Source organism: Alexandromys fortis, unplaced genomic scaffold, assembly GCF_014885135.2.
Source record: "Alexandromys fortis isolate MF-2015 unplaced genomic scaffold, M_Fortis_MF-2015_v1.1 scaffold_171, whole genome shotgun sequence".
NCBI lineage: Eukaryota > Metazoa > Chordata > Mammalia > Rodentia > Cricetidae > Alexandromys > Alexandromys fortis.
This window is the reverse complement of record NW_026068066.1, coordinates 3,430,025-3,458,000: the sequence shown is the minus strand read 5'-3', so window position 1 is coordinate 3,458,000 and position 27,976 is coordinate 3,430,025. Positions and strand designations below refer to the sequence as shown.

Below are 27,976 nucleotides of genomic sequence, written 5' to 3'. Positions count from 1 at the left end.
TACAAAGTCATCCACTATGGGCTTCTTAGTGACAGGGAGGCCACAGCATGGGAGCCCTGGTGTGCAGGTGGATGCAGCTGCACCTGGCCAGGTCCTCTCCTGGGGCTTCTGCCTTCCCTGAGTGGGAAGTCAGGCTGGGCTCCAACACAGGGCACTGCTGCTGGGCCAATGAGATCCTGTCACAGACCAAGCGCTGGGTCCTGCTTCAGAGGCAGAAAATTCATTGACGGAGGGTCCAGTGGGCGTGTCTGTGGCACAGCTACTGAAACTCCAGGTTCAAGTCTCTCAACTTCCCAGTAACACCAAACGCAGACATGATGCTCAGATAGTCTTTATTTAAACCAGTCTACAGACTACGCCACAGTATTTAGAAACTCTGAGAACCCCAGGAAGTTAAAAGTCCCACTTAGCCACCAGCAAAGGACCAAGCAAACGTTGTTTTAGAACCTAGTTAACTGTGGTGATAAATCCTAAAAAATAAAATAAAATAAACAAGGACAAAGTTCAAGGACATAGATGTATGGAAAAAAGCCATAAGAAACCCAATTACTTAAAATTAGTTTCAATCCTCTTTTAGGCAGCAAGAGCCCTGAGCTTTAGGCAGATTTGTACAAAACACAGAAACTGTTTTGTTTTGTTTTTTTCTTACAGGTAGAAGAGATTATTGGCTAATTCCAAACTTGGTTCCTTATGAATGCTTTGCGCCACCAGGGAGGTCAGCTTGTGTGCATACTGGCAGGGTGCAGGGACACTGATTAGGCCCTGGGGAGGAAAGGAAGTGACAGCGTTGTAGAGATAAACCTGTTTGTCTTTCAAAGTGATTTTGTTTTTAAATTAGTCGCCTTTTTACCTACTGGTTACTTACCCAATAGAGTGTGTCCGGAGATAAAAGGTAACTAAACTTAGCCAACAGAAGGCAGCCCCGCCCACTGGAAACTTAAGCTCGCTGGCGAGATGGGCTGGTGGGGGCGGGGGTTTGCCTGCCTCAGTAGTGGGAGGGGGAGATACATGTGCCCACCTAAGCTTCCTGTGATCTTGTGCTCTAGAGGGGCTCCGAGCAAGCCTGGGCCCAATGCACAGGCATACAGGCAGACCATGACTTTAACCTCACCAGGGACAGTCATGCTGGCTTCGCGTCTCTCAGTGTTGCACGAACTGACAGAACAGCTATCGCCAATCTTGCCTGGGGTACTGAGTGGGATTAAAGTCCTGTGGGGACCAAACCTGGAGCTGTTGAGACGCCTCCTGCGGTTCTACTTCCTTGACTGAGTGGGCTCCTCCAACCCTGAATTTAAGGACTCCTGTGTCCACTCCTCCCTGTGAAGTCAGGAGTAAGGAGCAGGAAGGAGGGAAAGGACATGGCAAGTCCCAGGCCCTAATCTTCGGCGTCACCCTCACTTCAGTGAACAGCTGTTACTCACCTGCCAGTTGTAGTAGAGATGGCAGAGTTTGAAGGTCAGTCTCTGCATGTGGTCAGGCTTCAAGCCATTGTCGTCATAGATGACGTTATAGTAGGTGGGACTAACAGTCCCCTGGTTAGTAGTCTGGCTGACCAAGTAGAAGTCATACCTGCAGAGAAACAGGGGAGTGGAGAAAAGGGGTCACAAAGCAGGGTCAAACTGAAACAATCCACTATGCGTGCTTGCAAAAGGTCAGTCTGGGGGCTGGGAGGTTCGTTAGAGAGCCAAGCACTTGCTGTGTGTGCAAGCCTGACACCCTGAGCTGGGTCCTGTAGCATGCATGTCTACACAAACGAAGTCAGACATGGCTGTATGTCTGTTGTCAGACTCAGCACTGGGGAAGCAGGGACAGCCCAGCCAACCCCTCATCTCCAGATGCAGTGAGAGACCCTGTCTCAACCACGAAGGTGGGGTGCAATCTTAGACATCTGCTATCAAATTCTGGCCTCCACACAAGCGTGCACACCTGTGCACACACGCACACACCCACGTACAGATACACACACACACACAATCAGTTTCCCAGTGACACTTGCCACTCAGTGCGTGTTGCTTCCGAGTCCACAACAGTGCCGAGCGGGGGGTTCTTTACGGTGCGGTCTATCTCGGAGAAGAACCGCAGCAGGCATCTCTTCCTCACCACAACCACTGAGAGTCTGCTGCCGCCGCCGCTGCTGCTGCTGCTACAACCGAAAAGGTGGAAATAAGGGCACTGAGACCCAGCCAAACAGTTCTGGGTCTTTCTGGTCAGTTTGTAAGAGAAACAAAAGGAAATTCATTCTAAAAACACCACAAAACAAAATAAAAGTCACTGACGAATCCTCATTCTCTAGACAGACATACAATTATTCTCAGTTAGGGTCTATCTGGATTGGTAACAAAAAAGAAACGGTCAGTTTGGCTGTAGCTGCGGGTGGCATTGCCAGTATGCTGTCTGGCTTTCCCTTCGCTGTACCAGGAACAGCCCAAGCCTCAGCCATTCCTCTGTGGCTGGCGACCATAGGGCTTTGGCTGACCATGATGGGAGTGTGTCCATACCCAGATTGCCTGGGAATAAGACAATCCCTAAGAATTTTGAGACCCAGTTTGAGAGCATTGTCCTCGCTCTTTCCCATTCTAGGATTTTCCTTGCATCCTTCCTCCCACAAAAATCACTGAAGAAAACTGCTCACGACAACACGAGATCTAGCAGTAAAAAATGACCAAGGCAGCTCATGATCAAGACAGTCTGGCTTCTGCCTGCAGAGACCCCCTTGCCCCTGTTCATGACTTATCTGGGTACTGGTGGCTGCATCAGAACCTCTGTCTCTGTATTAATTTCAGACTCAAATTTTATATCACAGCTCCCCGTCCCCAGTGGAGTATTAATACATACACAGCATCTTTGATACCCTGACCCCTGCTAGCTCTTGGAAACACTCTGCAGCTGCTTACCTCACAGTGCCTGACTCAAGCCCCCCAAAAACTTACAGCACCAGGATATTAGTATTAGACTATCTGAACTACACTCCAGTCTCAGAAAAACCCATCCATGTAGGTATGGCACAGAAACACAGCAAAACTTCACTGCCTAAAAAATAAGTCATATTGACAAAGCACTCGTTCAGGATCATGGCCATACATGTTGTGAGTGTCAGAGAGGGAACAGAATACCTGGATCGTGGCCGTACATGTTGTCAGGGTCAGAGAGAGACGGGGAACAGAATACCCGGATCGTGGCCATACACATTGTGAGTGTTAGAGTGAGGGAACAGAATACCCGGATCGTGGCCACACACATTGTGAGTGTTAGAGTGAGGGAACAGAATACCCGGATCGTGGCCGTATATGTTGTGAGTGTCAGAGAAGGAACAGAATACCTGACACCTGAGCCACACTCAGCCACGCTGCTCAGCAGCTGCGGGATTTCATATTCCAGCACCGCCTTCAGCTGCCCGTCCCCTGCACCATCTCGGTACACGATTATCCGCGAAGGCAAAGCATGGTTGTGCTTGTACCACTTGTTGAGAGCTCCTGGAGAGTGTTAATGAGAAGAGAGTCACCCGTCAGGGCTGCCAAAAATAACATCACGTTTAAGTAACTTTGCTTTTTCAGACCACGGTAAAATGAGAAGACTTAGTTTTGGGTTGTATCTGCAATAACATAAAAATGGCTAACAGGACTATTCCTTTATCTCTGCTATCTGAGCAATCACAAGGGTTTCTGTGGCATAATACACTCTTAAATTTAACATATTTCTTTAGCCAAATTTGAATGTTGAAGTGAGAAAACAAAATTTAATTCACGCAGTGGACAAATGCCTAAAACCAAATTAACACTAATTCAACTTTAAGTCTTCGAATCTGCTCAGAGACAAGCTGGATTTGTTGGTATCGTCTTCTTCCCTAATGAGAATAAATATGAAAACACAAGGAAGTGACTCCGGAATTCTCTCAAAGCCGCTCCTCAAGCCGACTCCCGATCTAAGTCTCACAGATGGGACGAGTCTGAACCATTTCCACCCACTCTAACCATAGCCTGCCGCGGAATAGGCACCAGATGGCAACTCCTCCACGAGAGACGCTCTCGGTGGAACGGCTAAACATGGGCCAAGTTTCTAAATGAGGAGAAAGCCATAGGATGCGGTGATTCCTTTTTGTGTGTAGAGGGCATAATCTACGTCAGGAGACTTTACTGCCTAGGAAAGGGGTTTGGTTTGACAGAAGATAATCACACTTCCAAGAGCAAGCCCAACAAGGATCATCAAGCTCAATTAAAAGACATCGCAACCCCTCGGGTTTCGAGACTGGAAACCATAGATGAGAACAAAGCAGATACACATATTGCTCAATGGTAAAGGCCAAAGTGGCTGGGGTTGGAAGAGGACACAGCCCCTCACTTCCTGTCTTCCCTGTCTTCCTCCAGTATACCACACTTCTTCGAGCACGCCCATCCTCAGGGCGAAAGGCTGGTTTTCCTGTGCAGAATTAATGTTGCCTCCCACCCTCATATCTCCAGCACAGGCCTCACTCAGCCTCAAACTGTTGGCTAGGGCCACCTGTGTAACCACATGCTCTTCACTCAGGGCGCTGTGCTCAGCACACACAGCGACGCAAACACTACACCATCTGTTAGCTTGTCTGTCAGCACACAGATGCGGGGTCTCCATCTGGGTGAGAGCTGGAGGTCCGGGCATTTGCTGCCAGCAGTCTGTGGATTTGGGGTGCTCCCAGAGCCCACCCCATCAGATACCAGTCATGCAGACGTTTAAGCAATCTGCAATGTCGGCTGCCCTTCTCTGGAGAACACATCGGGAAAACCACCTGAAATAAACAAAACGCAAACGTGAAACATAACGTCCAGACCCCACTACAACACACCTGTTAAGTCATAGACAGATGCCGGCCGCAAACACTAGGCTCCCAACTCTGCATGCTGTCTACTAAAACCACACTAATGGTCCTCTTCCTAGCCTAAAGCCACCCTTCAGTGCTGCCATCTGCATTCAAACCCTGACCAGGAACTCACTCCAGCAGCTATGTGACCTCGACAAATCCAAACTTGAACTTCTCTACCTGCAGCAGGAGAGTTTAAAGGGCAGTCCTTAGCACCTCCTAAAGATAAGAACGGCCTGGAGCGCAGGCAATGCAGACACAGGCCCACACCTGCACCACAAACCCAGTGTGCTAATTTAGCACATCTTCTGCTCATAAACTGTCCAGAGATTCCTCAAGCTTGAACCCAGTCCTAGCCATGACTCTTCGGAGTTACCTTCTCAACAAGACAGCAGGTGATTTTGACAGTGGTTAATTAAATGACATGGGAAATGAAAGTCAAGACTTAGTGTATCAGGACATGGATATGAAGGGTCCCCTCAAAAGGCTTGAGTGTTGGAGGCGTGCTCTTCAGCTTGTGGAACTAGGGAGAAGTGACTCTACCAGAGGGTATGGCATCGGATTGACCCGCACAACCGAGCTGAACCAACAGGTAAGTGTGCTCTGAGGAAGGAGGCTTTGCTGGACACCGGCCACTGAGGACACGCCTCTGAAGGGTAAGGCTGTCTCTCTTGACCCAATCTCTAATGCATCTTGCTGTCTCCGCCTCCTGATGCCCTGAGGTGAGCAGCTGTGCTGAGCGTAGACCCAGATGTTCTACCTTCTCTCAGGCCCAGAGGATGGGGCTGGGAGACTGCCTGACACCTCCAGAGCACAAGCAGAATCGGGTTTTCCTCCTCACACCAATAGGAAGTGACTAACACATTGTGCCATCATTGTCACAGTTCCCTATCTATAATTAAAATAACACAGTCAAATACTTCTCAATCTCGATGGCAGAGCAGGTACTTTCTCAGATCCGCTTGAGAAATGACCGACGTTCTTACAGAAATCACACACCACCTGGAATGACTTGTGTCCATGCAAGCAAGGTGTTTACTCTTCCTGTACCTTACAAGTGCAGCTCTACACCTATCACTAATTTAATGGAGTAAATCAAACTGAGACCAGGAAACAAAGACTTTGTAAGCAGCTGCTATGGCCTCAAAATATATTATTTAATTAAAAATCCTGAAGCAATTCTAGGACTACAATTCAATAAGAGCCAGAAGCCTGTTCTAGGCTTTTCCACCTTTGTCCCACCTTTAACAGCCTTTTGCATGCCCACACATGGAGCATGTCCAAGTGCTGACAAGGAAGAGAACTGCATGTACAGAAGCATGCACTTCAGGTTGCAATGCTGACGCTCCCATCTGACAGAGCCCCACAGAAGCCTTACAAACTAGTCAGTCACTCTCGCCATCTTATGGGAAACTACGGGGCTTGTAGGTAACTAGACCATTGGGCCTCAGCTGCAGAGTGAAAAGCAGACCAGGTAGAACTGAAAGCAGTCTGTTTTTAACGCTAAGGTGTTTTATATAGTGCACGAGCACTCCTCACCCACACTCAGAACAACAGGCACAAGGCTTCCCAGCATTCAGGATCCAGAGATGCGGCTGGAGCGGAAACAATAACTCACCCCAGCGAACGTGCGGAATGGCTTTCAACCGAGGCTCCATTTTACTATACTAGTGCCGTGTAATTCATTAATTTAACTATCTGCATTTAAAATAAGAGTAAGTGATAAAGACTGGTATGTATGTCATAAGTTTGTCAAAATGTATTAAAAATCTGGTGGAGGAGCAGGTGAGGTGGCTCAGAAGGTAAAGGTACTCAACACCAAGCCTGAGATGGCACAAGGAGAGAAGCAACTACTGTCTTCTACAGTTGTCTTCTGACCCCAACACACCATGGCATTTGTGTTTCCATAGACATGCATAAATAAATAAAATATTTTAAAATGTAACAGAATAATCATGGGGTGAACTGATAAAGTATATTGAAAATATAATTAAACATCTATACCAATGGTTCTCAACCTTCCTAATGCTGAGGCCCTTCAATACAGTTCCTTATATTGTAGTGACCCCAACCATAAAATTATACTACTTCATAACTGTAATTTTGCTACTATTATTAACTGTAATGTAAATATCTGATATGCGACTCCTGTGTAAGGGTTGCTTGGGGTTGCAACCCACAGGCTGAGAACCAGTGGCCTATGCTATTAATATGTGCTACTTTAAACTTCAAAGCACATTCTGACAATAATTTTAGCATATATATATATATATATATATATATATACACACACATATACACATATATACACATAAATATTGGAGAATTTCATGGTCTGTTCCTAGATGAAGGTAATTGTATTTCTCCAGGGTAAGCCCCTGAGAGGTTATCCAGCCCCAAGCTGTCATCTCTAAACACATATTCACATAAGCAGTCCCAAAGGGACTCAGAGGGTCAGGAGGAGCTTACGGTACCTGGTGATCCTGGAGTTAATGCTGGCTACAAACCCGACAACTGCCACATCTTTGTTGAGAGCGTCTCTGCAGATATCAACACCCACCACCATCAGGGACTTCAACTGTTAAATGAAGGCAGTTGTGATTTAATGGCATGAGCATTTAAACAATCTCTCCAGTTAGCACATTATTCACATTAAGCGGTATGCCCAAGAAACCAAGCTCCAGATGGGACCGATAATTAAACCAGACACCAAAGAAACCAGACACCAAAGAAAGAAAGATGGAGGAACATCATGATAGATACTTCGCTGAAGGGCCTAACTGGCCATCTGCCTTCTGGGAGTGGGTGAGGGGCAGAGGGGGGCAAGGAAGGTGACAGTCCCTCCATCCTCTACCTGGTCAGGAAGATGTGAAGATGAACCCCACTCCTGTTTTCCCGTTTGCTCGCTGAGGCTCCTCACTTAGCTATGACCACATTGGCGACGGTTGAGGAGGTACAAGGGACAGGCAGCATTGCCACTTCCCACTTCCTCAATCATGAGGTATCTGGTGAGTATCCACCACAGTGTTCCCTCCGGGAACAAGGCCACTCTGAAAAGGCACACTGTACTGGACACACATCCAGAGAGCAGGCTATGTTCTGAGAAGGCACACTCCGCTGAACACATGTCAAAGTAGAGACTATGGGACAGGGCTTAAAATGGCAGCCAGGAGAACCCAAATCAATCCTCCTCCAGGTCGGTGACACCTGAGAGTCTCATGAAGTTCGTCGGCAGCTAAACAGAAGCTCCTTGAGAGGAGGGGTGTGCCTCACCCCCTTTTGGAACTGCTCTGCCAAGGCTTGTGCAATGCCTATCCCAGGGGGAGCTCAACTACACATATCAGAAAGAGTGGACCACAGATTTACACACCCATTGTATTAACAGCCAGAAGCAATTTGGATCCAACGAAAGTATACAGGAGACACTTGTTGGCTGCCTGCACACACCACACAAATAAATTCTCTTAAGGAAACTGGGCATCTTCAGATCTGAGAACTAGCCCTCTGCCCCCAAGCTATCAATGGGCAACTGAGGCACTGGGATCACAGGATACTATCGCTAATAGGATCTGGAAACAATTGGTCATGAAAAAGGAAACTGTGCCGGTCTGGTGCAGGAGAATTGTCTGTAATCTGTCAATCATGTTTTAAATAAACGCTGATTGGCCAGGCAGGAAGTATAGGTAGGAAAACCAGACAGGAAGTAGAGGTGATGCAATAAGAACAAGAGAATTCTGGGAAAGAGGAAGTTGATTCCTCCCACTCCTGCCTAGACTCTTAAGAAGCAAGATGTGAGCTGAGAAAGTACCGAACAATATGGCTAACTTAGGTCAGAATAATGGGTTAATATAAGCTCCAAGAGCTAATGGGTAGCCTGAGCTAATGGGCCAATCAGTTTTATAACTTATGGAGATCTCTGTGTGATTTTCTTTGGGGCTTGCCAGCTGTGGGAACTGGGCAGGGCAGAAACCCCAACAAGCAGGCCCCGTTCATGTTACACCGGTTCTTACCGGAATCTCCACGGCCCACAGCTCACCGCCAAGTTTGCAGGTCATCTGCAAGGCAATCTTGGTGGCCACACTCATCATCATTCCTTGTTTAGTCAGGGTCCGGGAGAGCACACACTGGCTCGGGATCGGGCAGTCAGAGCTCAGGTATTTTTTAATGGAGTCATAGTAGTTCTTCTGATTAGAAGGCAGAATGCACATCACCTAAAAGCAAAAGGACACCAGATCAAACCCAGCCGCTTACACCTTTGAACAGCTTATGGGCAACATGTAAGTGTAGGTTCTGCAAACATCCTGGAAGCTGTTTAAACATTCTATGTCTCTGAACAGGTATGGTAGAAGAGTCAGGACAAAAGCATGAATTCTCTAGATACCGTCTGCCCTTTGTGCCCAAGAAGCAAAAGCAAACAGGGCTGTGGATCCCTTAAGTTGGCATGATAAATTAAGTAAGCCATTGATAAATGAATCTGTACCACTTGAAATGCCATTTCACTTGGCCAGTTTCCCTCCAATTGTACCCATCACCCTGGCAAAGGCAGCTAGCTACACAGGTATTCAAGCTGTGGATACAGCCATGATTCCTCCTCATCCTCTCCTGAACTGCATAGTCTCCTCAGACCTCTTTCTTGCATGCTCTTTCTCCAAAGGTTAGCTGGCCACCCTGTGGTTCTTGTTTTTAGGACATTTGTATCAAGAGCAGTCAAGAGTAAAGGGCACCCTGTAACATACACTCAAAGAGTTACAAAAAAAAATGCCAGGAAATGCCAGGAACTCTGGGTTCTGAGAAAAATCATAAATTTTTGTGCAAAGAAATATTTGCACTTTTCTGCACAGTTTTACATTCATTGAATTTAATGTTCTTAGAGTGAGAATTACCTTCATTTAATATACTATCCATTGAAGTGTGTGTGTGTGTGTGTGTGTGTGTGTGTGTGTGTAGCAGACAGAGATAACAACAGCGGTCTGCAGGGAAACTGAACAGTTATGCAGGCAGTTGCATGGCTTAGCTGTGGGGGCCCAGGCCTGAGAGATGAGTAAACTACAAATTTTTATTGTAAATAGAAACCTTTCTAGTAATAGGGAGGCCAATATTAACTTTTCTGGCATGTGATAAAATCATGCTTAGGCCCCAGTCTGCAAAGTCAGCAGATTTTACATGCATGCAAAGAAGGAATAGAGTCACACATACACATATACACAGGCAGGCAAACAAGAACCCATGCACACACGAGTGCATACAAGTGAGTAGGCACATACACAAGGGCATGCACACACACCACATACACGAGTACACACACATACACACACACAATCGGGAAAGCATCAGCTTCGGCCTCCAGGTCCCTGCCCTGCTTGAGCTCCTGTTCTGACTTCTTCAGTGATGAACTATGATATGGAAGCATAAGCCAGACAAGCCCTCTCCTCCCAGAATGCTTTGTTTTATCACAGCAATAGTAACCCTGACTAAGACAGACAGTATGTTCAGAACTTTTTTAAGACTTCAGACGTAAGAAAGTATAAATATTGTGCATCTAAAGCCCAGAGCACAGGCCACACTCACCAGCTGCACATCAGGGTCGACGTGGAGCTGGATGGCTCGGAGGAACGCTGCCGGTCTTTCGTCTACTTTTATGCTACACGGAAAGATTAATTGTCCCTTAGTGACATGCGATCATGGGGTGTTAGAAAAAAAATACTGATGGGCTCTTTAACAGACCAGCCACTTTATGAAAAGAAATCCTTAGAGAAAAACGAAAACCTCTCCAATCTAGTTTCTCCAGGACATAATATGTCAAAATATCAATGACCATTCGGTTAGCATACTAAAATTGGTATAAGTAGAAATTTTCTCAATTGTACAGAATCCCCTTAGTTAATAGTTCAAAAATGGTTTAAATATGAACTTCTGAAATTTCAAACCCATAACTTCAAATGTCTGAAGCAGGACTGAGATTTCCAAAACGCCTCAGGAATCAATTAATGGCCAAGGTTTTGGACTAATCCACACAAATCCCAAAAGAGGTGGTGGCGGCCATGTTTGCCCTTCCCTAGGGACAGCCTGTCAGTCAGCAAGTATTCCCAATTACATAATTGTATCGGGGCCAGAGGTTACAGGAATGGTCCCTACATAAGGGCATTGGCCAGTCTAGCCTCTGGACATGAAAAAAAATTATCTGCTCCCCGCAGGCAGTGGGGAGGGGGAGAGAGGAAGAATCTCGATGCTCAGTGGCCTCAGTGCAGGAGGCCCAGCATATGGCAGGCTTCCTGCCCTCTCCTAACAGCCACCTGAAGGACTGCAAGCCCTGCTTCAGCTCGTCAGTGGTTTGAACTTTCCCAATGCAGACCCTCACACCCCAGCTCAGACACAGGCATCAGCACCAGGCTGACATTTCAGATGAAAGGGGCCGGGTATGTGACTCTAGCAGGCAAATGGATACTTCACAGATGAGAAAAAGTGGAATAAAATAAAGGCTTCCACATAAGAAAAGTCCAAAGCCATACGGGCACAGGCTTGCTCGCTGGACCTGTGTGGCCCACAGAATGCCCGAGCAGCCGGGCTTTGCTGACTGTGACTTCTCTCCTGCTGTGTTAACTTCCAGCTTGGAGACACCAGAGAAGAGAAACCCGAATCTGATGATTTCTCAGCAGATTCGGTGAGAAGAGGAAAATTCTAATGTGGTGTAAAAGGAGACTCTGGGAAGAGCTGTGGCTTTGGATGCTACATACGCTGCTGACGTAATTGTTAGTGTTTGCGGAGTGACTTCCCACAAGACGGTAAGAGTGAGCCTCGCTCTCTATAAGTACATCAAGGCCAATTTCACGGCTAAACAATATGTCGTTTTTTTGAGCTTGACTGTGTCTGTACACATGTAAGTCTAAGTCCCTTTCTTCTTCATTCCTGGCAGCCAACTGAGGATCTAGTGCACGGGAGTTACTGAACATGCCACAGGATGACCTTGGTTTTTCGTTTGTCAGAAAGCTTTCCTAACAGGCGTCTTACAGTAACTTTTTGAAGCCTAAGTTCTACCAAGTCAACCAAGAAGTGCAATGCTTTCTTTTTTTGTTTGTTTGTTTTGTTTATTTTGTTTGTTTGTTGAGACAGGGTTTCTCTGTAGCTTTGGAGCCTGTCCTGGAACTGGCTCTTGTAACCCAGGTTAGCCTCCAACTCACAGAGATCCACCTGCTTCTGCCTCCCAAGTGCTGGGATTAAAGGCATGCTGCACCACCGCCTGGCTACACTTACTTTTTAATATCATGTTTGCTGTTAAGTTTTATAACCAAATGACCTGAAGGGTTAAAGCAGAGAAGACACCACGTGGACTACTCAGAATATAGACCCAACTGACAGTGAAAGATTCTGAGGGAATGAGACTTGCCCATAAAACAAACTTTTACAAAGACAGTAAAATATATTTTAGGGCTCTTAAAGATTTAAGTATTTTGTTTTCTGTATATGAGTGTTTTGTCTGCATGCATGTCTGTGTACCACGTGTGTACCGGGTACCTTAAGAGCCAAGAAAAAGCCATCAAATCCGCTAGAACTTGAGTTACCTACACTTGGGAGCCGCCACGTGAGTGCTGGGAATTGAACCTGGTCCCAATGATCTCAACTGCGGAGCCATCTTCAGCCCCTAAATTTTAGCTTTTTAAAGCAATTAAATAAATATAAAGTCTATCTTCTTGTGACTATTTTTGACATTTTAAGAAATATTGCTCCCCTCCCCCCAAACAGAAACATCAATGATGGCCTGGAGAGGTGGCCCACAAGTTAAGTGCACGTATTTTCTTTCAGAGAACTTAAGTTCATTTCCTAGCGCTCCCATTGGGTAACTCAGAACCACTTTCTGACCCCACCTCTGCCTTCCACAGCCATACCCATCATTTTATACAGTCAATTTTTAAAAAATAAACATTACTGAAATGAATGCTCTTTTATTTTTATTGAGACAACCCCTGTGTAACAGCCCTGGCTGGCCTGAAACTCACTTTGTAGACCAGGCTGGCCTTGAAGTCAGAGATCCATCTGCCTCTGCCTCCCGAGTGCTGGGAATTAAGTCGTTCACCACTACTACCTTGTTTAAAATGAATGGTTTATAGATATGTCAGGCATTATTTTCAACTTTCAAACCAAATTAATATACACAAAAAAATTCACCGTATTCTCACATTTTGGGGTAGCTCACGTTAAACCCCATGGGACCGCCAACTCTCCTCAAGCAGCTCAGGAAGCCTTCGATCAGGTTCTCAGCCCTGCTGCAGCATATGACCAGCCATCTGTTCAAAGGCTCAGAACTCAAAACTCTGCAGGAGCGCATATCCTTGGACCAATCAGCAGCAGACGCGGGGTGACACTGAGGAAAACCGAGGTCCCGAAAGGACCGAGAGGGATTTAAAAACACTTGTCACAAGAACAGCTAAAAGCTACAGGTGAGACACTATGTCTCTCACAGGACACGCGGGTTTCCTGGATGCAGAGGCATTGGGAGTCAGGCAAGGTCTGATGGGTCCTGTGTAGGTCACTGGGAATGAGAGGTACTGCTGGTATCTGACTGAAAAAGAGATCTCGGCGTTCCCTTCCACCTGTTTGTCCTTTCTCAGGGACACTAGATTTGCAGCCTGTCCTCTTTGGACTTCTTGCTTAGAGCATTCAAAAGAATGACTACGGACACTCTAAAGTTCACCGTGCTCGGAGAGATTAGGCTCACAGGCAGGGGAGACTATTTTAGTGAGGAACACAGCAGAGCAAAGCGGAGGCCGATAGTGGTTTCATACGTGTATTTGTGTGCATGTTTGTGTGTGTTCAAAGCCCAGGAATCCCGTGCCCCTTCATCCCTGTGGGGAGGATACAGGTGTAACCGCTACACCTAGCTCTCCGTGGCTGGCGGGGGGGGGGGGGGGGGGGGGGGGGGGCGCAAGGTTATCTGGGAGGAATGACCCTCACCTGGGCGCGGCCAGCGCGCACACAGGTGACGGTAATCCAGGAGAAGTCTGGGGGGGGATGTCTGAACTCAGGTCCGACTGAACCATCACCCAGGGCCAAGGCCACTAGTTTCTGCAGAAGCAACGTGATGTTTCTCAGTTTTTACAACCTGAAGACTGACAGCAGAGAGAAGTTTAGAATGCTTTGTCAGAGCCAAGGGATTTCCTACCAAGCACTGAGTTCCAGTCACGGCCATCTGCATCAGGTGTGTGGCTGGGACGGAGTGACAGGAGACTTAATACACAAACGGTAGGGAAAGCTGACCCCTCTATGTGCTTACACTGGGAACCACGCTCATTCCCGTGTGCAGGGAGCCCTGCTCGCTGACCTCGCTGCTGCTGCCCTGTGGAGACCACAGTCCAGGACAAAGGGCCCACACACCATTAGTGCACTTGAGCCTTAGGGTCTGGCTTCAGAAAAAGCATGGGTCAGGAAGCTGGTAACACAGCCATCTGTAATCAAGTGGCCATCTACATTTTGATGTTCCTTTCATTTCTTCAACCAAAGCCCAGATGAAGTGTAATTTCTTTGTTCATGTCTCAGCCCACTTCTGCCCAAGCACCGTGTCCAGGGCAGAGGTCCTTATGAATCGCTGGCCTTCTATGTGAAACTGGATAATGTCAGCTGTTAAAGTCACCCCCTCTCAGTTAGATAGACTTGGGTGATCACACATGCTTGTTTTATGTTCATAAGAGAGACTGCCGCTCATAGACAGCCATGTGTGATTTGCAATAGTTTGAAATAGCAGTTATAAAAATACCCAAACAGCCAGGCAGTGGTGGTGCACACCTATTATCCCAGCACTCAGGAGGCAGAGGCAGTGGATATCTGTAAGTTCAAGGCTGGCCTGGTCTACGAGTTCAGAACTGGCTCCACAGATACTAAGAAACCCTGTCTTGAAAAATCAAGAGAGAGAGAGACAGAGAGACAGAGAGAGAGAGAGAGAGAGAGAGAGAGAGAGAGAGAGAGAGAGAGAGAGAGAGGGAGGAAGAAGAAAAAATAAAAAGAAAATAAACCCCAAAGCTTTTTAAAAAAAACTGAGTCATGCCCATTGGATGCTGCTAAATCCATGCAACTAAACTGACACCAAACAGAAAATCAAAAGAAATCCAAAGTCTCGGGACAAAGACAGGAAGACAAGCCCCATCACCCTGCTAAGTGAGCCATCATCCACATTTTCAAGCAAACCCTTCCAAATGAAAAGAAACGACAGCTCACTATGTGGTCGTGCAGCAGTATCTTCTCAGAAGGAGCTACTCGGCCAGTCAGGGACAGCTGGTTTCCAAACTGCAGTCCCCAGCTCTCAAGTTCAAAGCGAGCCACTTGGTTCCTGCAAACAAAGTCATTTCCAGTCAGTATACCTCTGCTGAGGGCTTTAGATATCACATGTACAATGTTACTGTATCATTACTGCTGAATTATTCAGGGGCGATTTTCTATCTCTTAGGGCTTCTGGCTTCTATTTCTATAAAATATATATAAATATTTATTGAGTCAACCACTGTGCCAACGAAGGACAGGAAGGGAGGGGAGGCTTGCCGTGGGGCACAGGGGTTCCAAGGCAAACCCAGTTTCACAGATGACCTTGAACAGGCTTTCTGAAAGGCACAATGTAAATACTGTATCATACACTTGTAAAGATTAAAAATGGCAAGACGTATTGTTTACCGCAGGGCTGCCTGCTGCCGCCAATCAGATACCACCCCAGAATAAACCATTTAGCAGAGGGACTATCTGGAGTTGGTATATACAGATTTCTCCTGGGAACATTTGACTATATCGGCTTGGGAGCAGATGGGGAAGATAAAAGATGGGAGACAGGAATACAGCTTTATCTTCCAGACGAGACATTGCTGTGGGATGCCCCTCTGAACACTGTGAATACATTTTATCACTATGGTTAATAAAGAAGCTTCGTTGGCCTATGGCAGGGCAGAATACAGCTAGGCAGAGAAACTAAACTGAATACTGGGAGAAAGAAGGCGGAGTCAGGCAGAAGAAGCCATCAAAGAAGCAAAATATGAGGTAACAAACCACGGGCCTCATAGTAAAATATAAAATAATAGAAATGGGTTCATTTAAGATGTAAGAGCTAGCTGGAAATATGCCTGAGCCTTTAGCCAAACAGTGTTGTAATTAATACAGTTAGTGTGTGATTATTCAGTCTGGGCAGCCAGGAAATGAAATAGCAGACACTGTTTACAAACCATGGCTGCAGTACACGTGAACCCACCGTGGGGTGGCTACCTGTACTAGACTAGTCTATCAGTGTGAACAGGGGAGCGGCTCAGCGGCCTTCACTCCTCCTCCGGGTGCCTTGAGCAGTCAACGGCTGTTGAGAGAGGGGAATCATCTTCCTCTGTGGCGTAGACACTGGTGAATTGTCCTTGATCAGATACCCACACACCCTTCTGTAGGCAACGCAAACTAAACACAATGGGACACCAGAAAGGCGTGGAAGTAAGAGGGTTTCTTGGGAAGAGGCTCAGTGGGAGAGACAAGAACAATGGGGAACTATGATCAAAGTACATTATATATGCATATATTTCATGTACTTGAAATTATTAAGAAATAAATATTTTTAACACACAAAAAATAACTTAGCTTCAGGAAACTCATAGGCTACACTTCGTGGGAGGAGAGCTGGGGAGGCCAGCCTCATCAAGAGAACCTGTGGCCTGTACCTCTGCATGTCATCCACAAGCCGGGCCAGCTGCTGCTGCCGCGCCATAGGACTGAGCCGAGTTTCTTCAGCCACTGCCTTCATCAGGTGGAAATCTGAGGTCGCCTGGCTAGACAAGCCTGTGAGAGGCAAGCAAAGAGATGCAGAGAAAGAAACCGACAGAAGGGCTGGTCCCCTTGGGCAAGATTCCCGTTCAGATTAATAAGAGGACCACCTAAAGAGCACTGCACAGAGGGAGGCAAGCCCAGGGTCATTACAATTCTCACAGCTGAGTGCGGCGGCTCACGGGAGCTCTGGGCTGGCCTGGGCTGCAAAGTGAGCACAAGGCCAGTCTAAGTTACATTATGAAACTGTCTCCTCTCTATAGTGCAATGTTTTTGCTCTTTTCTCTTCTGGCTATTTTTTTTTCTTTTCATTTTTTGAGGGGTCTTCCACCCAAATAAATCACATACGGAGACTTATTCTTAGTTATAAGTACCTGACCTTAGCTTGGCTTGTTTCTAGACAGCTGTTCTTATTTTAAATTATCCTTTTGCCTCTGGGCTTTTTCCTTTTCTCACTTCTGTAAATCTTACTTTCACTCTTCCTCCATGGTTGCCTGGGTGGCTGAGTGGCTGGCCCCTGATGTCATATTTCCTCGTTGCGCCTCCTCTTTGCCTGGTTCTCCTGCAATTTGTTCTCTGTCTGCCAGCCCCACCTATCCCTGCTCCTGCCTCGCTATTGGCCGTTCCAGCCCCACCTATCCTTGTTCCTGCCTCGCTATTGGCTGCTCCCGTCATTATTAGGACCGTCAAGTGTTTTAGATAGGCAAAGAATCACAGCTTCACAGAGTTAAACAAATGCAACATAAACAAAAGCAATACACCTAAAAATAATATTCCCCAACACCCCCTCTCTTTCTCAAAGGAGTTTTGGGCTGGAGAGGTGACTCAGTTGTTAAGAGCACTTGTTACTCTTCCAGAGGACCCAGGATTGATTCTCAGCACCCACATGGCAGCTTATAACCATATGTAACTCCAGTCCTAGGGAATCTAATACCCTTTCTGACTGCCTTGGGCACCAGAAACACATGTGATGCACATACGCAAATCATCTGTATACATAAAATAAATAAATGTGGGGCCTGGAGAGATGGCTCATCAGGTAAGAACACTGGCTCAGGCAGACACTCGGGCAGGCTCTACTACACAGTGAAAACTGACACTCGGGCAGGCTCTACTACATAGTGAAAATTGCTTTTTGGAAACTGGTGGGTGAAGAAACTAAGGGTCATTCTGATCTTAACAAAATAGCCTGATCCAAAAAAAAAGAAAAAGAAAAAGAAATGTCACATGATTTCCTCGACTAGTAAACCTCACCAGCACAGCAGAAAAGCAGCTCGGCCTCTGGAAATTAGTCAGAGACGGCTCTGACATTAGTCTACAAGCAGACTGCGCGCAGAAAAGAGGTCCCAGAGGACACTCCCGCCTCCCACTCGCCCAGCTATTGTCTATGCCACTTAAAGGGCCCCTTGTCCCTAGCTACGGGAACACTTTGGCATTCAGCTAACGTAAGGGGAGGCCAGCGGAGCTCGCACGTAAAGCTCACCTGTGAGAAAGCAGAGCTCCGGGATCAGGTGGACCATCCGAGGCTCCGTGTTATCATTCCTCTTTCTTTTCAGCAGACTAACAAGCACTGGCTGATTCAGGTCAGATAAGGTGATATTGTATTGCTATAAAATACAAGATAAATGAGGGGACAGCAAATGTGGATACGGAGCCGAGGGGAATCCTCCGTTACATCAACACCCCCCCCCCAATGAGTCACTAAGTAAATCTTTCTACTACTCCTTACAACTTTCTTTCCAGGACTCATTTTTCAGACCTTTAATTATCATTTATTTCTAATTGCATTTTAATTTAGTGTACGATATAATGTGTGTATGTTTGTGTGAGTGTAAGTTCATTTAAGTCACAACACAGCCATGTAGTCTGTCATCTCCTTCCATTATGTGGATCCTGAAAATTCACATTCAGATCACTGAGGCTTGGGAGACAGCATCTTTACCCGCTGGGCCATCTCACTGGCCTTTATTACCCTTCAGATTGCAATGCCACTCTTAAGACTTAATCCCCTGCTTCCTCTGGGTTTCCTCCAGATTCAGAACAGCCCTCAGCTGCCTGTATACACGCTATGGCTGAAGCATATGCCCATGGTTCTAGGCATAGAAACTCACCTTAACAACGTCTACACACAAGCTGCAGAGAAAGGCTATGGTGTACTCAGTTTCCCGAAAGATCAAAGGGGTCTCTGGTACCCAGGACGGCACTATATAGCAGGGTGGTAGAAGCAGCTCAGAACTGACAAGGGGTAATTTGATACCCAGCTTTTCTGTCCACTCGTCCTCTGTGGAATGAGGATGCTAGTGGTTCCCAGGTGAAAGAGTCAACCACTGTGTGGTTTAGGGTGAGTCCTCAGCAGCTGTCTGGTCACACTCCTCTCTGTCCCTTCCTAAACTTGAATTTCACCTTGCCCAAGGCCCGTTTCCAAAGGCAAATCATGACTAACTTCCAGCATAACTAATGACAAGCTAGAATTATACAATTACAGGCTACACAATACCCCAGTGTTAGGAATATTATTTTAAGGTGTGTTACTTTTGTTTATGTTGCGTTTGTTTAACTCTGTGAAGCTGTGATACTTTGCCTGTCTCGACCGCCTCATGGTCTAATAAAGCTCTGAACGGCCAATAGCGAGGCAGGAGAGAGGTTAGGCAGGGCTGGCAGGCAGAGAGAATAAACAGAAGGAGAAACCTGGGAGAGGGGTTTGGAGGAGGAGTAGACCAAGAAGGAGGAGGGCATCAGAGGCCAGCCACTCAGCTACACAGCCATCGCGGAGTAAGAATAAGATTTACAGAAGTAGAAAAGGGGAGAACACAGGGGCCAAAGGGTAGGTGGAATAATATAAGTTAAGAAAAGTCAGCAGGAAACAAGCCAAGCTAAGGCTGGATGTTTGTAAATGAGAGTAAGACTCCATGTGTGATTCATTTGGAAGCTGGGTGGCAGGCCCCCCAAAAGAGTGCAAACATCAAATTACAACAGCCAGGAATTATGTTTTACTGACCATCACAATTATAATTAAGGGCATAATATGCAAACTTTTCTCTAGCCCAGTAAGGACTTTTATTCTTTAAGATAAAAACCAATTCAGGATTCTGGGGTCCCAGTCGCAAGCACAGCAAATGCTGGGACAAAACGCTCAGAGAAGCCTTTCTTGAAAGAGCTTCTACAGAACTTCACTGGTTCAGTATTGGAGGCTGGAACACTTTCTTCCTCTCAGGAACTAAGGTGGACACAGAAACCGAAGAGAAACAGCCCTTGACTTTTCTGATGACTACATTATCTACATAGCAGAGCTGTACAGGTGACAGGGGACAGACAAAGCAGCGAGGAACCAGGCAGTTCCTGAGGGCTCCACAGTAGCAGGGCTGGGATTGAACCCTTCACTCTGTGCCACGCCACAAGGTGCTGGGCTTGAGCTGGTAAGTCAAGGGAGCTTCGTGAAGGGGTCTAACTCCAAGAACAGAGAAAAGTCAAGAGTAATAGAATCCTACAGCTCTGCCAAACCCGGGCCACTTCAGGAAGACGGTTTTCTACTCGTGGTGCAAGGCCAAGTATTCCTGACGTGGCTGTCCAAAGGTAGATTTTTACCTTCTCCCTGAACCCAATTTTCTGAGAATTTTCAAATTTCCGCTTTGAAACTAAATAGAAATTTAGCCTGCATTTCCTGGTTCAGAAAGTAGGATGTTTAAAATTCAACATGATTCTGTCTCATTTCCTCCTTAACTATACAGAGATGCCAATTCACCACCGGAAAGAGGAACGGGTTTTGCCTCGGTGCCCTTTTTAGAAGATGACAGGTCCTAAAATACATTTGCTCAAGTAAGAACCAATTCGCCAATGTGGTACAGAAACCCAGCCGTTTAACCGAGTCCAGGTTTAGAGCACAAACCCAGAGTCCAGATTATGCACGAGATACCGTCCAAGCTACCGTGCAATCAGCATTCCAAAGGCTTCCGCTGCTCTAAAGAAAATGTGCCCCAGAGACAATGCAATCCACTCACGCTTGCTCGCCTTCTGCGTGAGTAACAGCAAAGTCAGGAGCTTGTCACAGAGCAGGCAACACTTGATCCTGAAGCGACAGCCTGAGCTAGTGATAGAAGGAAAAGGTTCAGTGGCTTCACGCAGGCATCTCGGGAACACGCACAGAGACTGGGCCATTTGTGACGAGCAAGTAGACAGGGATACGACAGGATGGATGAAAGAGATGAGGCTACAAGTTGGATGGACCACAAGGTGATTCTCCAGAGATGAGGAAGAGTAGGGTAGCAAGGGTCTCCACCACCTGCCTGTGCACACAGCGTGCAGACATTAGGCTAAAGGCAGTGGCCGCTCTACCGCTGTGCTCACTCTTACACTGCACCACGGCGGTAGGCAGGGCTCCGTAACAGCGAGCTTAGTTAGGTCCCTCGCTGAGCTCTGAGTGTCGTGCTTGGCCTAAGATACACAGTTAGACCTGCGGCTTCTCATTCCTAGGCTTATGTGCTAAACACACCCCTGGGCAAGATTTACAGAAAGCTTTCTCCAGTGGCAGAGATAGGAGAGACGTGAAGCAAGGAGACCACCTTACCTACCCTAGTGGGGCTCCACACTAATGCGGTGGAGTAGGCTAGGGAGGTCCCCAGAGAGACGGTGATGGGAAAGGCAGAGAGCTCATCCTGGGGCAGCTCACTGCAGAGGTGAGGGAAAGAGGAGGAGGAAGAAAGCAAATGCTTTTCCAGCTGGGATGCACACTCCTAAGAAGTGAGGGAGTGAGACGCCCGACTGAGCCTGCGTGGGACATTCAGGCAAATAAACACTCAGGGAATGGAAGTGAGTGTACAATGCAGAAACAGAGGCAAGGCAAAATGACTGGATCTGAGCAGACTCGGACTACGACGGGGAGAGCACCATAGGATGTAGGAGCCAGAGATGGTCCTTAAGGAGCCGTAGATGGCCCTTAGGAAGGAAGAAAACAAAGTCAAAAGAGATGAACACAGATCAACCTGAAACTCAGAGGAGAGTCATAAAGAATGTGACCAAGGAGTCAGATGGATGGGCGTGGCCACAGATGTTTAATGTCATGGTAATAGACAATGCAGCACTGTTAATATAGCCAGCCTTCCCCATCAGCATGGATGCCAGGATGCATTCCCCCTGTCTGGCTGGGACTTTCTCCGCCAGTCAGTTTCTCACCTCCCTCCACTCTGCCCTTCCTGGTTTCTGGCAACTTCTGTTGCAATAGCTAAATCAACGAGGCCAACTATTTCAGATTCCAGAGAGAAACTGTAGTGTGTGTCTTTCTGTGTCTTGTTCCTTTCACTTAACACAACGACTCAGGGACACAAGGTATAAATATCCCAAGTATACACTGTGGAGATGTAACTGTCCACCTATGAAAAAACAAAATAATTACTGACAAGTTGGGGAGAAAAGAGCCACTGAAAGCCACTTAGGCTAAGAAAGGGTGAGCGACTTAGCCCCTCATGGTGCTGTTTCTGCAGAAACAGATCCAGATGCATGACCAGCAGCGCTTTCAGGAGGAGGAACTGAAGAGGACCTGGGGCCACCACAGCCATTTTCCGGAAGTGGCTAAGGTGGAAAAGAACATTTCCGGGAGATGTGTGAGGGTCAAGACTGCTTTCTGTTTGAGATTGTTTCTGTGAGATTGCAGAGGCCTAAATGATTGCAGAGAAAACACCTCGGAAGCCTGGAAAGGGAGGGCGACAGATCTGTGAAAGACCATGGAGCTTCCAGAGGCAGCAAGAGAGACGGCCAATGGATTGCACCTAAGTGTCCGCTATGGAACAGGACCCCAGGCGACAACCCAAGGTGTCCAAAATAGTTCAAAGCAGCCGGACAGCGGTAGCTCACGCTTTTAAACCCAGCACTCAGGAGGCAGAGTCAGGCAGATCTCTGTGTGTAAGCTTGAGGCCAGCCTGGTCTACAAAGCCAGGGCTGTTGCACTGAGGAAAATAAAAAAGTTCACAGGCAAGAGAGAGGCCAGATCCTGCCCCCAGCAATGAAGCAGTCAATGAGTTCAGAGATAGCAGGCCTTCTGGATCAGCCCCACAGGCTCCCAGGGGGACACGCTGTCTAACTGAGAACTGAAGGTTCTCCAGGAACTTATCCAGGAAGAGGAAGCAATATACATGAACACTCACAGGACAGAGGCTGAGTCAGGTGCCACAAAGGCCAGGTCTCCATACCCACAATGGTTTGTGAGAAGGGGGTGGGGGTTGCCAGATCAAAACACCACTGGATGCTTACAGCTGTCTCTTACGGCAGTGGGAGTCATGGAAACATTAAAGTTTGTCTGTAACCTGATCAGATATGATTTTAAGACCGAGTACTACAGAAAGAAAGAATATAGGAGCCAAGCCAGAGACAGTGAGGGTGGACAAGGGACAGTAAGTGAATTATGTGGGAGGCAGACTCGCCCTGGGAGTTCAGGGAATTTTCAGGAAGAGTGCTGTGGTCTACATTTGTGAAATGTCCCCTACAGACGCCTGTATTTGAACATTTGATACCCAGCTGGAAGCGTTGTTTTAGAAGGTTGTAGGAGCTTCGGGAGGTGGGGTGACATGAAGTGGGTCACAGGGGTGGGAGCAGTCCTGAGGTTTTATAATCTAGCTCCATGTCTGGTTCATTCTGCAGTGCGACCAGCCAGCTTCCTACCCTGCCCAGTACCTCTACCCACTTCTTCCTCCCCACAGAGGAACTGTAAACCAGAAGAAACCAGTCTCCCCTCACCATGTTCCTGTAGGAAAGGTCACAACCACAAGAAAAGAAATTAAAACAGAGAACGTGGTCTCTGGGTTAAGAAGGGAGGCAAGAAGCACGCTTACCTGCTTGTAGTAATCCATGTACGTGATCTCAGAGCCGTCCCGCTTCTGAAAGGCTTGTGTGGGCTTCACAGACCAGTCGATGTCGTCAATACGGTATGTTTTGTTGTTGTATCTGGTAAATTTGAGACACTCTGAAAACACTTTGCCAAATCACCCTTAGTGTGTATGACTACCACACCACAGTCTTGAGTTAACTCAAAATACAAGATCCACTCCTGAGGTTACGGAAGACATGCTATAAACATAGTCACACCTTTGTACCACACAACCAGCTCCTAACCGAGGAGAGTGTGGATTCTTCAGATTTCTGCATTCTAACTGAAGCGCTCGGCAAGTCAGAACCCACAGTGTTTGTCCCACTGACAGACTCTAGTTCCAGGCCATTCTTAAATTTCCAATGATAAAATCCCATTTGGCTTCCCTACCCTCCTCTGGGGTCATATATCAATTCCCAGGTAATTTTCATGATATAAAAAAACCAACACATCTGGCCAATCACACAATTCTGGTATCCTGATGATCTCTTATTTTGGACTGAACCTCAGCCAAACAAGAACCAGTGAACAAACTAGACCATCCTAAGTTCCTTTTCTCTTTAGCACCGTGATCTCCTGTGGCCTGGCCTGCGGCAGAAACATCCAAGGAAGGTTTCCCAGAGCTCCAAGTACCGTAAAAGGTGTCTCTAAGAGTGTGGGAGGCTAAAGCATCAGAATATACACAGGAAGGCAAAGGAAGCATTCCTGTGCCCGGCAAGGCGAAATCCAGCCTGGCCGCCCCTCTGTTGCTCAGCCCAGGAAACCAGCTCTAAGATGAAATTCCAGACCAGGCTAGTTAGCCACTGAGATGGTCCAGAAAGGAAATCAGTCTTTGACAAGCTCTTGAGAACTAAGGCATGCACCACTGTTGCCCATGGGAGTGGACTTCTGAGGGTTCCCTGATAAATTATTGGGCTTCCTCAGCCTCACATTGAATAAAAGGGTCTTTGGGAAAAGAGAGAGAGAGAGAGAGAGAGAGAGAGAGAGAGAGAGAGAGAGAGAGAGAGAGAGAGAGAGAGAGAGAGAGAGAGAGAGAGAATATGAACCCAGGAAGATTCCTAAGCTGCCGGAGTTTGATTTGGCTCAGTATTCAATGAGAGTGAAAGGGGGAACCAGACACTGGGAACCAGGCAGACGTACTGGAACCGCCCAGTGCTGGCTATGGAGGGCCAAGATGACAGGATATATCATAGTCCTGTTGACTTGGGTCGGTTCAGAAATCAGAGGCAACCACAGGAACAGACAGGCTTGCACAGGGGCGAGCCAACTGACACTCCCCTTTACCTCCCAGTACTCTGGCCAATGTGATAGGGACACTCTGAATCCCAAACATCCCTAAACGTGCATTCCAGGTAGCAGTCAGGACCAGCACTTACCGGGTGAGGACAATGAGCCCCACCAGCTGTTTCTGGCACGTCTCAGTGAAGTGGGAAGTGCCGGCTCTGAGGCAGAGATCAGTCATGAATTCCAGAACAGTCTCATTTCGCAGGACTTTGTAGCTCACGTCAGCATTTAGCAGGAGTCTGCTTTCAAAGTGGGACACAGAAAAGGCAAAGCCAGGCCACAGGGACAACCTTCAAAAACAAATAAAAACCAACAAACACGGTACTGAATATTTAAAGCATACTGCCGGAAAAACCTATAATAACGCAGTGAGCTTTCATTCTAGGTCTCTGGAGACATTGGCTTTGTTGTTATTGTTGCTTTGTCTTTTTCTTTTGTGTCATTTATTTCAGTTACTGACTGAAAACTCTAACCTTTTACAGCTGGGGTTTCTTTAAACAACTTTAGGATAAACTCCCTGTGAATAAGAATTTTGAGCTGAGCCCTGGCACTTACGTAAGACCCTGCATTTCTGGTAGGAGCTCTTCTGGGTGTTGCAGAATGCTCACCAGAACCTCTGTCAGCTGCCCTGGCTGTGCTAACTTCCCTTTGGCACGGGCACAGGAAGCCAGCTGTATTTCAGAATAAACGGGTCTGCTTCTGTTGCTGGCTCGACTCAGAAAGCTGTGTTCCGTGTCCCCTCTAGAGCTTACGACGTAGCCCACACAGCAAAGAACACAAACTTCTAGCTTCACTCTGGGCTTACTACTCCCCAAAACAAACAAAACAAGAAAGAACGCTTGAAATTTTCAAAAGCCCGTTACATTCCACGTTCTAGACATGTGACACCTCACGGGGGGGGGGGGGGGGGCAACGCAGCAAGGTAACTTACTGTTTCACAGAGACAGAAAACATGAAGAAACCTACTTGTACTGGGGGATCTCCACTGGTTCTGAAGGCTTATAGAAGTTCCGTCCAATCTGGTACATTTTCAGCTTTTTAAAGAGCCTGGAAGTATAGTTTTGGATCTGATAAGTAGTCATAATAGCCTAATTCAACCTCTGGGGGCTGGGATGACAGCTCAGTGAATAAAGCACTTGTCACACGTGTGTAGAGGCCACGTAAGGCAGGACACAGGAACACAGAGCTATCACCCCAGTCCTCCTGTGGGGAGACAGGAGGCAGACACAGAAGACTCCCCAAGTTCATGGACCAGTGGGCCTGATGTCAGCAGCAGCCAACAAGAATGAGAACTTATCTCACACAGGGAGACGAGGACCAACAGAGGAGCTGTCTCTGACTTCCACACACTGAAGCAAATGTGCGCCCTCACACATGTACACACACACACACCAGTAGAACAAACACTAAATATACATGAACTATAAGCCCATACTTTAAAATGAGGTGGTTGACATTTTTACACATCTAACTACAATACAAGTCTGTGCAATTATAATTCTCTGACCCCTCCTATGTTGAAAGGAAGAGGGTATTTTTGGCAAGCACTAAAGTTCTCTTTGTGCCCCACATCACTGTGACACTATCTCCAGCAACTGTCTATCCTAGCCACCTCTGGCAAAGGGCGGTGGTGTCCCGTGTATGGGGAGAGGTTAGCAGTTCTGAGTGAGAACACAGGAGCGCCAGCTCTGGTGACATGCCTACCGGTGTCACAGAGGCCAGTCTCCCATTCATAAAGCGGGGCTCTGTGTAGCAGTGCCAGCTCTGGGGAGCAAGGAACAGTATGGTAAACACAGTGGAAAGCACCTTCCACACGTCAGCTGGCCGAGCACAGTCCTCTCATGGGGCACGGAGGGTCAAAGAGACAGGGTGAGACATTTGACTAATGCTAGGAAACTGTATAAGGAGGAAGCTACTTTATGTGCTCAGATACCCTGGAAACCCCCAAACTTTCTGACCTCGTCCCTCTCAAGTCTGTTGTTGAGCAGAAGGTGGCATCTCTACAAAAGGGTTCAGATACAGCATCCTGACACACACAGGGCTGCGTGGAACCTGACACATGCACACATACATACACACACACACACATACACACACACACGCAGTGCTGTGTGGAACCTGACACACACACATACACACACACACACACGCAGTGCTGTGTGGAACCTGACACACACACACACACACACACACACATACACACACACGCAGTGCTGTGTGGAACCTGACACACACACACGCAGTGCTGTGTGGAACCTGACGCACACATACACACACACACATACACACACGCAGTGCTGTGTGGAACCTGGCACACACACATAGTGTTGTGTGGAGCCTGATTCATGTGCACACAAACACACACATAATGCTGTGTGGAACCTGACAGATGCACACACACACTCACACAGTGCTGTGTGGAACCTCACACACACACAGACACACATAATGCTGTGTGGGACCTGGCACACACGCACACACACACAGAGCATTCACTTGCTTTCGAGTGTCATCAGGGAGGCTTGCTCAGTTTTCTTGTTTCGCCTCCAAGCCCTACCAATGGAAAATCTGTTTTGACCAAGTGTAGAGAGGGGCCAGGGATCTCGCACTGGTCAAATCCCTTCATCCCCAAGGTTACTTTGGACCACATGCCCCTCAGTCCATTCTAAAGACTGTCAAAAGCTTACATACAACCAGTTCCCTTTCTGCACTCGTGCTGGGAAGACCTATGTGGGGCTTGGGATGGAGCCAGGGCAGCACACAGCTAGTGACAGCCTCGTATGTCCCAAACCAGCCAGCTAGTGAAGAAACGGATCCACCATCTGACCAATTCCTACTCAGTGACCTTGAGTCTGGGGTCAGAGTCTGGGGTCAGAGTGGGGCAGTGCACAGGAAGTGAAGGAAAGACTAAAAGCAACAGGGTCTAACTTATGAATAAGACTGAATAATGAGGATTTGGCTCAAAGGGACGGAAAGTGTCCCATCTCACTGCCAGAGTACATCAACGTCGGTGAAAATCACCCCCCAGCTGCTGCTGGCTCGTTCCTACGCAGCACGGAGCCATTCCGTCAATACCCGGGCTGTGCGCCGAAGGTCAAGCAACTTACTTACTTTTTGAAGATGACGTTGAAGAAGTGAATGCACACCGGGGAAGTGAAGGGCAGCTGGCTGGTGAGCGTGAGCGTGATCTGCACAGTCTCACCTCTTTGCGTGTCACATGTCAGTTC

At 47.3% G+C, this 27,976-nt stretch overlaps 1 protein-coding gene across 1 annotated transcript; it reads right to left on the bottom strand.

Annotated features, from left to right (window-relative positions):
- Window positions 1–326: 326 nt before the first annotated feature.
- Window positions 327–27,976, bottom strand: Piwil4 (piwi like RNA-mediated gene silencing 4). The gene is made up of 16 exons (XM_050120607.1): window positions 27,861–27,976; window positions 25,716–25,796; window positions 24,842–25,039; window positions 23,431–23,542; window positions 18,093–18,216; window positions 16,507–16,624; window positions 15,041–15,152; window positions 13,009–13,193; window positions 10,403–10,475; window positions 8,845–9,045; window positions 7,309–7,412; window positions 4,692–4,762; window positions 3,320–3,473; window positions 1,997–2,143; window positions 1,422–1,569; window positions 327–762 (listed from the first exon to the last, which is right to left on the bottom strand). Exons 2-16 carry the CDS (start codon window positions 25,775–25,777, stop codon window positions 646–648), a joined length of 1,926 nt encoding a protein of 641 aa, XP_049976564.1. The 5' UTR covers window positions 25,778–25,796; window positions 27,861–27,976; the 3' UTR covers window positions 327–645.